General features: G+C 30.7%; 1 protein-coding gene across 1 annotated transcript in view; it reads right to left on the bottom strand.

Annotated features, from left to right (window-relative positions):
• Positions 1 to 220: 220 nt before the first annotated feature.
• Positions 221 to 13,738, bottom strand: part of LOC143246831 (multiple C2 and transmembrane domain-containing protein 1-like) — a 49,338-nt gene continuing 35,820 nt past the window's right edge. Inside the window, exons 20-22 of the mRNA XM_076494018.1 lie at positions 10,566 to 10,675; positions 3,743 to 3,840; positions 221 to 2,501 (exon numbers count right to left, since the gene is read on the bottom strand). Coding sequence (XP_076350133.1) covers positions 2,442 to 2,501; positions 3,743 to 3,840; positions 10,566 to 10,675 — 268 coding nt within the window. The 3' untranslated portion in view covers positions 221 to 2,441. The remainder of the gene's footprint in view (positions 2,502 to 3,742; positions 3,841 to 10,565; positions 10,676 to 13,738) is intronic.

The raw sequence follows: 13,738 nt of genomic DNA, 5'->3' as shown, positions 1-13,738 counted from the left end.
GGGTTCTCCCATGGAAGACGTCAGTGGAGAATTACCTAAACTTGTATTAATTTGTTTTCCAACATCAATTGATTAGATGTTGGGGAAGGCCAAGAAGCAATTTCTTTACTTTTTGGTGTTGTTGCTGGTTATGTACAGTATAACGCAGGTGTTAGGTAGACATTTAGTGAAGGTGTTGTTGCTCGTTATGTACAATATAACACAGCTGTTACATAGAATATACAAAGAAATACCTTTAATAACAACTATTAAAACTATTGTACAAATAAGGATGTAAACTTTAAAAATATTGATTCTGTCTCATAGTCCTGTTAGCACCTTCCTACTGTGTAACAAAACATATGTGATTGTAAACTTAAAAAAACATTATATACTATCTTGTGATAACACAAAATTATTCAAATATTATTTTACAAAACCAGGCTGGACATTATAGTTTTATTACAGTTAACACAAAAGTATTATTACAAACACAAATATCAAAGAAATGATATTCCTGACTGTTTAATATAGCCCACATTCTTGGTAAATCTTATCTTGGGTGATTTAAACAGTGGTATTTACTTTTAAGTTTCAAAATGTTAAAAAAATTAATCATTGTTGTGTCAACTTGTAAAATTCATGCCTAAATAAATACATTGTTTCTTAACACCATACTTACAATATTACATTAGATCCTTCTCAGAGGCCAGCCAGCATGATGTGGTACAGTAAATGGCTTTTTGGAACATTCTCAAAATGGTAACTTATGCCAGATGAATATGAAACAACAAATCTATACTAACATCATTTAAAACCATGTTTAGATTAGATTCTGATTTAAAACAAACTTTACCTCCCATAAATCTGTTATTTCATACATAAACCTCCATGTTAACCTTTAAATAATGAATGGTTATTGGTATATTTTTGGTACATCAGGTCAAGATCAAATGTTTCAGAAACTAAGGTTTCTATAATTTCTCAGTCACAAGTTAAAACCACAAATTATTTTTAGTTGCATCTTATATCATTACATTCTTGGTACTGATTAAGATAAGGACTTTCAGTACACTATAGTATAAAATATGTTTAAGATCAGACATTTTTTAAAATTCAAACGTATATTTAAAATAATCATGGTAAAAATAGAGCAACAGGAAATTGTTGTACAATATGCATCAGATTATAGAAAAACTCATTTTTATTTACTCTAACTGTTGCATGTAATGTCCTACTAAACCTGTTGATAAGTACTTCATCAGATAACCTAAAAAAAACCTTATTTGTATGTATTCAAATGAATTTGTGGCAAAATTCTCAACAGTCACAAGAACCATTACACTGTCAACAGTAATAAGGAATGTTACATTGTCAACATTCACAAGGAACATTAGTTCTCAACATGCACAATGAATAACATAGTTTTAATTGAGTTACATGGTGCATTACAAATGCTTTAGTAAATGTTATTATATAGCCCACAACAATAAAAGTTTTTATAAATGGCTGACTACTCAACATGAATATTCCATTAAGAGCAGTGCATTATTGCTAGGTCAGTAGATTTAAACTACAACAATAGAAGGTTCTACAGTTACTGTATATATCTACAATTAACAAACTACCCTCCTTCTAAAGGTAAACTGCTGGAGCTACATACTATAATTAAACAACAGTCTACACTATTATTAATTCACATAACTCCTACTTACTTCTCACTGTAATAACTTAAGGCTTTTCTCTTTAACATAATGAGATTAAAATGTTAACTATGAACCACCTTGTTTTGTGGAAGCTCTCCTATCAAGATCTATAAGTTATGTGTTGCTACAGTTACTGTATCAACTGTGAAAAGTCTTTATTTATAACAACTCTATAAATGTTAGTGTAACTTCAAAGTTCCATTCTTTGAATACCAATGCTAAGTCAATAATAAGAGGTAATATATTTAGGCAAGAGGTAAAACAGTAAGTTATTAAAGTAACTATATACAAACTACTAGATTTGGACAGACAGATAAGTAGATGAATATAGAAGGTCTGTGAGTGGAATAGCATATGTTTCATAATCTAAAACAAATTAATTAGGTATCAAACCAACTATTATCAACTACTTATTTCATTGTCCTACATATCACCAAACTCAAATAACTGTAGCATTCTTATATAAAAATAAAATAAAGGTATGTGACAAGTCCAAACTGGGATTAGTTGCATTTCACATGTTTTAGAAGATTGTTTTTTGTTATTGTTTCGTGAGGTCTAATAACAATTCATAAACACAGCTTACAGACAAGTCTTTCACAGCTTCAAGTTTGGTACAAAAATAAATAAAACATTAGTGTCAAAAGTGAGCTTTAACTAGTGATAACAAATGTTCTTTGGAATTTGGTACCAAAATTACTTGGCGAGATTATGTTATCTTGGAACAGAACTGGACTTCTCTGGATATCATTGTGGTCAGTTGTTCATTCCACTACTGTTTGGTGTATCTTTCACTGTCTGATTTGAATACTTTATCTAATAATGTAACATCATAACAACTTGTTACAAAACCATTAACTTTATCTATCAGTGTCTGATTCAAGTACTTTATCTAATAATATAACATCATAACAACTTGTTACAATACCATTAACTGTATCTATCAGTGTCTGATACAAGTACTTTATCTAATAATGTAACATCATAACAACTTGTTACAATACCATTAACTTTATCTATCAGTGTCTGATTCAAGCACTTTATCTAATAATATAACATCATAACAATTTGTTACAACACTATTAACTTTATCTATAAGTGTCTAATACAAGTACTTTATCTAATAATATAACATCATAATAATTTGTTACAAAACCATTAACTTTATCTATCAGTGTCTGATACAAGTACTTTATCTAATAATGTAACATCATAACAACTTGTTACAATACCATTAACTTTATCTATCAGTGTCTGATACAAGTACTTTATCTAATAATATAACATCATAACAACTTGTTACAAAATCATTAACTGTATCTATCAGTGTCTGATTCAAGTACTTTATCTAATAATGTAACATCATAACAACTTGTTACAATACCATTAACTTTATCTATCAGTGTTTGATTCAAATATTTTTGTCTGGTTTGATTTGAATTTTGAGCAAAATTTCATGAGGGCTATCTGCAGTAGCCATCCCTAATTTAGCAGTGTAAAACTAGAGGGAAGGCAGCTAGTCATCATTGGCCACTACCAACTCTTGGGCTACTTTTTAACAAATGAATAGTGGGATTGACCATCATATTAAAATGCTCCAATGGCTTAAAAGGCAAGCATGTTTAGCATGACAGGGATTTGAACCAGTGACCCTTGGATTTCAAATTGAGTGCCTTAACCACCTGACCATGCTGAGCTTACAAAAAATAATGACACCTTCAGTCACATGTCAATTACAAGAAAAGGATGAACAAAATCTTATATAAAAAAACGAGAGAGTCTTGAATGACCTCTAGCAGACCACACAACTGTAGTGTTAAGATAAAATTTGTAAAGTTAAATGCTGTTGTTTTTTAATTAAAACTACACAATGGGCTATTTATGGTTTGCCCATGACAGGAAGTGAAAAAATCAATATTTAGTTTTATTAACCTTTAACTTACTATTTTTCCATTGAAGGGCTATAAGTGATTATATGGTTTACTTTTGATAGAGAAATTAGACACAATTTAGAATTTTTTATAAATATCTTTTATCTAGGGTCGTTACAAACTTACCCTTTCTTCGTCATTAGGTACGCAAGATAGGAAGTCGAGTAATTCAAGGTTTAGGGAAGCTTGACGATTCCAGAGCTTCTTAGTGAACATGTGGAGGCCTGGTGAGGAAATCAGTTTATTATGGAATTTCAAAACAAGTGTTATAACAAGTCACTTAAAAATAACCACATGATGCATTTCATACTCATATGTTTTCCCACCATGATAAATGTATACTGATTCTTACTTCTCAAAGATTTTACATAGATAGTTCAGAAGGTATTATGTTTTATTTTTGTAAGTGTTAAACACCTTAACCCTTTCACTGTGGGTCATGGGTCAAAGGCCATTTCATCATGTCTGTTGACTCACATTCAACATTTTCAGGTGTTAGGATGCCATCTCGTTTTTTCCAAACACGATTTTAAGGAAGTAGGTTGGGTTTTTAGTGTGCTTAAAATTTCATATTTTTTTTAGATCCAAATACAACTTATTTACTAGACTCGATAAACTATAATGTAATTCTACAGTATTAATATAGTAATTTATCATTTCATCTGGTTATTCAAATGTAGATATAAAGACTAAACAAACTATATTATTTCATAACTTCCATGTGCAAAATGTTTCAAGGCTTAGCAACCTATTAGAAGCAGCAACAGAGTACAAAGGACGTAACAAGAAGAGGTAATTGTTTACTTTATGTTTTTATTTACTGTTCTGTGTTTTGATAAATATAATTTTAAAAACTTGTTTGTAAATAGTAATAATAGAAATACACATAATGTATTATTAACTTAAATATATCTGTATTTTACAAAATAAAACCAAGAGCGCTCATTTAGCAAATACTAATGGTAAATACAAGTCCACTAAAACACAACCAAGACAGGTCATTTTGCGAATACTAATGGTAAATACAAGTCCACTAAAACACAACCAAGACAGGTCATTTTGTAAATACTAATGGTAAATACGAGTCCACTAAAACACAACCAAGACAGGTCATTTTGTAAATACTAATGGTAAATACGAGTCCACTAAAACACAACCAAGACAGGTCATTTTGTACATACTAATGGACCTTTGTATGTTATTGTATATGGAAACATGAGTGCACATGTCCATATCATTGTAACTTTTATCTTACCCAGCTATAACTGAAATGTCAAAGCAATAAAAATAATTTAAATATACAACATTGTGAAATTAAAGCTGTTTAGACTAAACATTTTTATTTTTGTATTATAATATGTTGTAATTCTAAAATGAATAAAAGCATAATTTATATTCCTTTCCTAACTTTCTTATGGTGGTTATAAGGTCAGTCAAATTCACAGTCCCCCATACAGTTAGGACAACATATAAAGTTCTTCTGAAAATAAAAGTGTGAACTTTATTTAGGTGTTAAAGATTACAGAAATAATATTTGAGATTTTCAACATGAACAATAGTTCTTTAATCATAACATGAAATAATTTTGCACTAAGACTAGTAACGAAACAGACTCCATTTTCATACACAAATCTTTAGTAAAAATACTTACTAAACAAAATCAGATTTTTTTGTTTACAAAAATTTGTAATCTTCACTAAATGGCTACCAAATTTTGTGAAGGTACACATGCTATACAATCTTTAGTATTTTATACTAAGCCCACAATGAAAGGGTTAAATGTTTTCTTTTTCTTAACTGTCTACAGCGAACAATATTTCTCTGACTTAATACTTAACTTGATAAAAGTTTTAAGCTTTTTATCTTCTGATGTACAGATAATATTACTTCTAACCAAATACTGAAGAGATACTTTTCTGTTTCCACTAACTCATGTACAGTTAATATTACTTCTAACCAAACACTGAAGAGATACTTTTCTATTTCCACTAACTGATGTACAGTTAATATTACTTCTAACCAAACACTAAAGAGATACTTTTCTATTTCTACTAACTGATGTACAGATAATATTACTTCTAACCAAACACTGAGGAGATACTTTTCTATTTCCACTAACTGATGTACAGATAATATTACTTCTAACCAAACACTAAAGAGATACTTTTCTATTTCCACTAACTGATGTACAGTTAATATTACTTCTAACCAAACACTAAAGAGATACTTTTCTATTTCTACTAACTGATGTACAGATAATATTACTTCTAACCAAACACTAAAGAGATACTTTTCTCTTTCCACTAACTGATGTACAGTTAATATTACTTCTAACCAAACACTAAAGAGATACTTTTCTGTTTCCACTAACTGATGTACAGATAATATTACTTCTAACCAAACACTGAAGAGATACTTTTCTATTTCCACTAACTGATGTACAGTTAATATTACTTCTAACCAAACACTGAAGAGATACTTTTCTGTTTCCACTAACTGATGTACAGATAATATTACTTCTAACCAAACACTGAAGAGATACTTTTCTATTTCCACTAAGTGATGTACAGATAATATTACTTCTAACCAAACACTGAAGAGATACTTTTCTGTTTCAACTAACTGATGTACAGATAATATTACTTCTAACCAAACACTGAAGAGATACTTTTCTATTTCTACTAACTGATGTACAGATAATATTACTTCTAACCAAACACTAAAGAGATACTTTTCTCTTTCCACTAACTGATGTACAGTTAATATTACTTCTAACCAAACACTGAAGAGATACTTTTCTATTTCCACTAACTGATGTACAGTTAATATTACTTCTAACCAAACACTGAAGAGATACTTTTCTGTTTCCACTAACTGATGTACAGATAATATTACTTCTAACCAAACACTAAAGAGATACTTTTCTGTTTCCACTAACTGATGTACAGATAATATTACTTCTAACCAAACACTAAGAGATACTTTTCTGTTTCCACTAACTGATGTACAGATAATATTACTTCTAACCAAACACTAAGAGATACTTTTCTCTTTCCACTAACTGATGTACAGTTAATATTACTTCTAACCAAACACTGAAGAGATACTTTTCTATTTCCACTAAGTGATGTACAGATAATATTACTTCTAACCAAACACTGAAGAGATACTTTTCTGTTTCAACTAACTGATGTACAGATAATATTACTTCTAACCAAACACTGAAGAGATACTTTTCTATTTCCACTAACTGATGTACAGATAATATTACTTCTAACCAAACACTGAAGAGATACTTTTCTATTTCCACTAACTGATGTACAGATAATATTACTTCTAACCAAACACTGAAGAGATACTTTTCTATTTCCACTAACTGATGTACAGATAATATTACTTCTAACCAAACACTGAAGAGATACTTTTCTGTTTCCACTAACTGATGTACAGATAATATTACTTCTAACCAAACACTAAAGAGATACTTTTCTGTTTCCACTAACTGATGTACAGATAATATTACTTCTAACCAAACACTAGAGAGATACTTTTCTGTTTCCACTAACTGATGTACAGATAATATTACTTCTAACCAAACACTAAGGAGATACTTTTCTCTTTCCACTAACTGATGTACAGTTAATATTACTTCTAACCAAACACTGAAGAGATACTTTTCTATTTCCACTAAGTGATGTACAGATAATATTACTTCTAACCAAACACTGAAGAGATACTTTTCTGTTTCAACTAACTGATGTACAGATAATATTACTTCTAACCAAACACTGAAGAGATACTTTTCTATTTCCACTAACTGATGTACAGATAATATTACTTCTAACCAAACACTGAAGAGATACTTTTCTATTTCCACTAAGTGATGTACAGATAATATTACTTCTAACCAAACACTAAAGAGATACTTTTCTATTTCCACTAAGTGATGTACAGATAATATTACTTCTAACCAAACACTGAAGATATACTTTTCTATTTCCACTAAGTGATGTACAGTTAATATTACTTCTAACCAAACACTGAAGAGATACTTTTCAATTTCCACTAAGTGATGTACAGTTAATATTACTTCTAACCAAACACTGAAGAGATACTTTTCTGTTTCAACTAACTGATTTACAGATAATATTACTTCTAACCAAACACTGAAGAGATACTTTTCTATTTCCACTAAGTGATGTACAGATAATATTACTTCTAACCAAACACTGAAGAGATACTTTTCTGTTTCAACTAACTGATGTACAGATAATATTACTTCTAACCAAACACTGAAGAGATACTTTTCTATTTCTACTAACTGATGTACAGATAATATTACTTCTAACCAAACACTAAAGAGATACTTTTCTCTTTCCACTAACTGATGTACAGTTAATATTACTTCTAACCAAACACTAAAGAGATACTTTTCTATTTCTACTAACTGATGTACAGATAATATTACTTCTAACCAAACACTAAAGAGATACTTTTCTCTTTCCACTAACTGATGTACAGTTAATATTACTTCTAACCAAACACTAAAGAGATACTTTTCTATTTCCACTAAGTGATGTACAGATAATATTACTTCTAACCAAACACTGAAGATATACTTTTCTATTTCCACTAAGTGATGTACAGTTAATATTACTTCTAACCAAACACTGAAGAGATACTTTTCAATTTCCACTAAGTGATGTACAGTTAATATTACTTCTAACCAAACACTGAAGAGATACTTTTCTGTTTCAACTAACTGATTTACAGATAATATTACTTCTAACCAAACACTGAAGAGATACTTTTCTATTTCCACTAAGTGATGTACAGATAATATTACTTCTAACCAAACACTGAAGAGATACTTTTCTGTTTCAACTAACTGATGTACAGATAATATTACTTCTAACCAAACACTGAAGAGATACTTTTCTATTTCTACTAACTGATGTACAGATAATATTACTTCTAACCAAACACTAAAGAGATACTTTTCTCTTTCCACTAACTGATGTACAGTTAATATTACTTCTAACCAAACACTAAAGAGATACTTTTCTATTTCTACTAACTGATGTACAGATAATATTACTTCTAACCAAACACTAAAGAGATACTTTTCTCTTTCCACTAACTGATGTACAGTTAATATTACTTCTAACCAAACACTAAAGAGATACTTTTCTGTTTCCACTAACTGATGTACAGATAATATTACTTCTAACCAAACACTGAAGAGATACTTTTCTATTTCCACTAACTGATGTACAGTTAATATTACTTCTAACCAAACACTGAAGAGATACTTTTCTGTTTCCACTAACTGATGTACAGATAATATTACTTCTAACCAAACACTGAAGAGATACTTTTCTATTTCCACTAAGTGATGTACAGATAATATTACTTCTAACCAAACACTGAAGAGATACTTTTCTGTTTCAACTAACTGATGTACAGATAATATTACTTCTAACCAAACACTGAAGAGATACTTTTCTATTTCTACTAACTGATGTACAGATAATATTACTTCTAACCAAACACTAAAGAGATACTTTTCTCTTTCCACTAACTGATGTACAGTTAATATTACTTCTAACCAAACACTGAAGAGATACTTTTCTATTTCCACTAACTGATGTACAGTTAATATTACTTCTAACCAAACACTGAAGAGATACTTTTCTGTTTCCACTAACTGATGTACAGATAATATTACTTCTAACCAAACACTAAAGAGATACTTTTCTGTTTCCACTAACTGATGTACAGATAATATTACTTCTAACCAAACACTAGAGAGATACTTTTCTGTTTCCACTAACTGATGTACAGATAATATTACTTCTAACCAAACACTAAGGAGATACTTTTCTCTTTCCACTAACTGATGTACAGTTAATATTACTTCTAACCAAACACTGAAGAGATACTTTTCTATTTCCACTAAGTGATGTACAGATAATATTACTTCTAACCAAACACTGAAGAGATACTTTTCTGTTTCAACTAACTGATGTACAGATAATATTACTTCTAACCAAACACTGAAGAGATACTTTTCTATTTCCACTAACTGATGTACAGATAATATTACTTCTAACCAAACACTAAAGAGATACTTTTCTCTTTCCACTAACTGATGTACAGATAATATTACTTCTAACCAAACACTGAAGAGATACTTTTCTATTTCCACTAACTGATGTACAGTTAATATTACTTCTAACCAAACACTGAAGAGATACTTTTCTGTTTCCACTAACTGATGTACAGATAATATTACTTCTAACCAAACACTAAAGAGATACTTTTCTGTTTCCACTAACTGATGTACAGATAATATTACTTCTAACTAAACACTAGAGAGATACTTTTCTGTTTCCACTAACTGATGTACAGATAATATTACTTCTAACCAAACACTAAGGAGATACTTTTCTCTTTCCACTAACTGATGTACAGTTAATATTACTTCTAACCAAACACTAAAGAGATACTTTTCTATTTCCACTAACTGATGTACAGTTAATATTACTTCTAACCAAACACTGAAGATATACTTTTCTATTTCCACTAACTGATGTACAGATAATATTACTTCTAACCAAACACTAAAGAGATACTTTTCTGTTTCCACTAACTGATGTACAGATAATATTACTTCTAACCAAACACTAAAGAGATACTTTTCTGTTTCCACTAACTGATGTACAGATAATATTACTTCTAACCAAACACTGAAGATATACTTTTCTATTTCCACTAAGTGATGTACAGATAATATTACTTCTAACCAAACATTGAAGATATACTTTTCTATTTCCACTAACTGATGTACAGAATATATGTATATTCTTCCACTGTAAACCCTTCTCATCAAATGTTAAATAACTTAACTATTTCATATTGTGATACAAGAGAAAACCAGTACACTCACCCCATATCATAATGATGAATCTGAAGGGTACAATGTACAAAACCATTGCCATTCCAATCAGAAGGATAACTGCTAACCATGATAAAAATGGAACAGTGAAGTTGAAGACACTGAGAAACAAATAATGAACAAAATTATAGTTTTACAGAAGTAATAATTTCATTTACACATTTCACTTACAAGACAAAGGGTAAGTTAAAATTGTTGGTCAAGAAAAAGGCAAAAACATAGTGTATGCACTTTTATAGTATTAACATTTGAAAACAATCATAAACCATTTTGTAAAAACAACCATACGTTTTATAAAAACTGAAACAAACATCACTGTTCAGACATAAGCCTGTTGTCATTACAAAGAACAGCTACAATGTTACATTGTCCTAAAACCGAAAGGAACTGTTACAAAACAACATAATGTTTCAACATTATAACTTTAACTAGCAACATAACTTGACAAAGATAGACAGTGACCAACAAATTTTTTTTTTTTCTCAGACACCCTAAAAGTAACCAGTTGTCTTTTCTATGGTTGCATTTAAAGATATATTGACAATTTGTACTTTTTCTAAGTCAAAATACATTTCAACTTTTAAATTGATAAGGTTCACAACAGATTCAATGACTTAGTTCTGATGTAACCAACATGAAAAGTAGAATATACACCTTGTGTAAGGATGACAAATGAAGCCTACTGATATCGGAAGAGGCTCTAAGTAATGCGCCATGAACTTACTTTTTACACTGTTCTCCAAGGGAAGCACTATAACCTAGAATGTTCTGAATCAATGCTACAAGATCTTGAACTTACTTTTTACACTGTTCTCCAAGGGAAGCACTATAACCAAGAGTGTTCTGAATCAATGCTATAAGATCTTGAACTTACTTTTTACACTGTTCTCCAAGGGAAGCACTATAACCAAGAATGTTCTGAATCAATGCTACAAGATCTTGAACTTATTTTTACACTGTTCTTCAAGGGAAGCACTATAACCAAGAATGTTCTGAATCAATGCTATAAGATCTTGAACTTACTTTTTACACTGTTCTCCAAGAGAAGCACTATAACCAAGAATGTTCTGAATAAATGCTATAAGATCTTAAACTTACTTTTTACACTGTTCTCCAAGGGAAGCACTATAACCAAGAATGTTCTGAATCAATGCTATAAGATCTTTAACTTACTTTTTACACTGTTCTTCAAGGGGAGCACTATAACCTAGAATGTTCTGAATCAATGCTACAAGATCTTTAACTTACCTTTTACACTGTTCTCCAAGGGAAGCACTATAACCAAGAATGTTCTGAATCAATGCTACAAGATCTTGAACTTACTTTTTACACTGTTCTCCAAGAGAAGCACTATAACCAAGAATGTTCTGAACCAATGCTACAAGATCTTGAACTTACTTTTTACACTGTTCTCCAAGGGAAGCAATATAACCAAGAATGTTCTGAATCAATGCTACAAGATCTTGAACTTATTTTTTACACTGTTCTTCAAGGGAAGCACTATAACCAAGAATGTTCTGAATCAATGCTATAAGATCTTGAACTTACTTTTGACACTGTTCTCCAAGGGAAGCACTATAACCAAGAATGTTTTGAATCAATGCTACAAGAACTTGAACTTACTTTTTACACTATTCTCCAAGGGAAGCGCTATAACCAAGAATGTTCTGAATCAATGCTACAAGATCTTGAACTTACTTTCTACACTGTTCTTCAAGGGAAGCACTATAACCAAGAATGTTCTGAATCAATGCTACAAGACCTTGAACTTACTTTTTACACTGTTCTCCAAGGGAAGCACTACAACCAAGAATGTTCTGAATCAATGCTACAAGATCTTGAACTTACTTTCTACACTGTTCTTCAAGCGAAGCACTATAACCAAGAATGTTCTGAATCAATGCTACAAGATCTTGAACTTACTTTTTACACTGTTCTACAAGGGAAGCACTATAACCAAGAATGTTCTGAATCAATGCTACAACATCTTGAACTTACTTTTTACACTGTTCTCTAAGAGAAGCACTATAACCAAGAATGTTCTGAATCAATGCTACAAGATCTTGAACTTACTTTTTACACTGTTCTCTAAGAGAAGCACTATAACCAAGAATGTTCTGAATCAATGCTACAAGATCTTGAACTTACTTTTTACACTGTTCTCCAAGGGAAGCACTATAACCAAGAATGTTCTGAATCAATGCTATAAGATCTTGAACTTACTTTTTACACTGTTCTCCAAGGGAAGCACTATAACCAAGAATGTTCTGAATCAATGCTACAAGATCTTTAACTTACCTTTTACACTGTTCTCCAAGGGAAGCACTATAACCAAGAATGTTCTGAATCAATGCTACAAGATCTTGAACTTACTTTTTACACTGTTCTCCAAGGGAAGCACTATAACCTAGAATGTTCTGAATCAATGCTACAAGACCTTGAACTTACTTTTTACACTGTTCTCCAAGGGAAGCACTATAACCAAGAATGTTCTGAATCAATGCTACAAGATCTTGAACTTACTTTTTACACTGTTCTCTAAGAGAAGCACTATAACCAAGAATGTTCTGAATAAATGCTATAAGATCTTAAACTTACTTTTTACACTGTTCTCCAAGGGAAGTACTATAACCAAGAATGTTCTGAATCAATGCTATAAGATCTTTAACTTACTTTTTACACTGTTCTTCAAGGGGAGCACTATAACCTAGAATGTTCTGAATCAATGCTACAAGATCTTTAACTTACCTTTTACACTGTTCTCCAAGGGAAGCACTATAACCAAGAATGTTCTGAATCAATGCTACAAGATCTTGAACTTACTTTTTACACTGTTCTCCAAGAGAAGCACTATAACCAAGAATGTTCTGAACCAATGCTACAAGATCTTGAACTTACTTTTTACACTGTTCTCCAAGGGAAGCACTATAACCAAGAATGTTCTGAATCAATGCTACAAGATCTTGAACTTATTTTTTACACTGTTCTTCAAGGGAAGCACTATAACCAAGAATGTTCTGAATCAATGCTATAAGATCTTGAACTTACTTTTGACACTGTTCTCCAAGGGAAGCGCTATAACCAAGAATGTTCTGAATCAATGCTACAAGATCTTGAACTTACTTTCTACACTGTTCTTCAAGGGAAGCACTATAACCAAGAAT

This window comes from Tachypleus tridentatus, chromosome 3, assembly GCF_004210375.1.
Source record: "Tachypleus tridentatus isolate NWPU-2018 chromosome 3, ASM421037v1, whole genome shotgun sequence".
In the NCBI taxonomy this organism is placed as follows: domain Eukaryota; kingdom Metazoa; phylum Arthropoda; class Merostomata; order Xiphosura; family Limulidae; genus Tachypleus; species Tachypleus tridentatus.
Note: the sequence above shows the minus strand (reverse complement) of the source record. Positions and strands in the feature narration are given on the sequence as shown.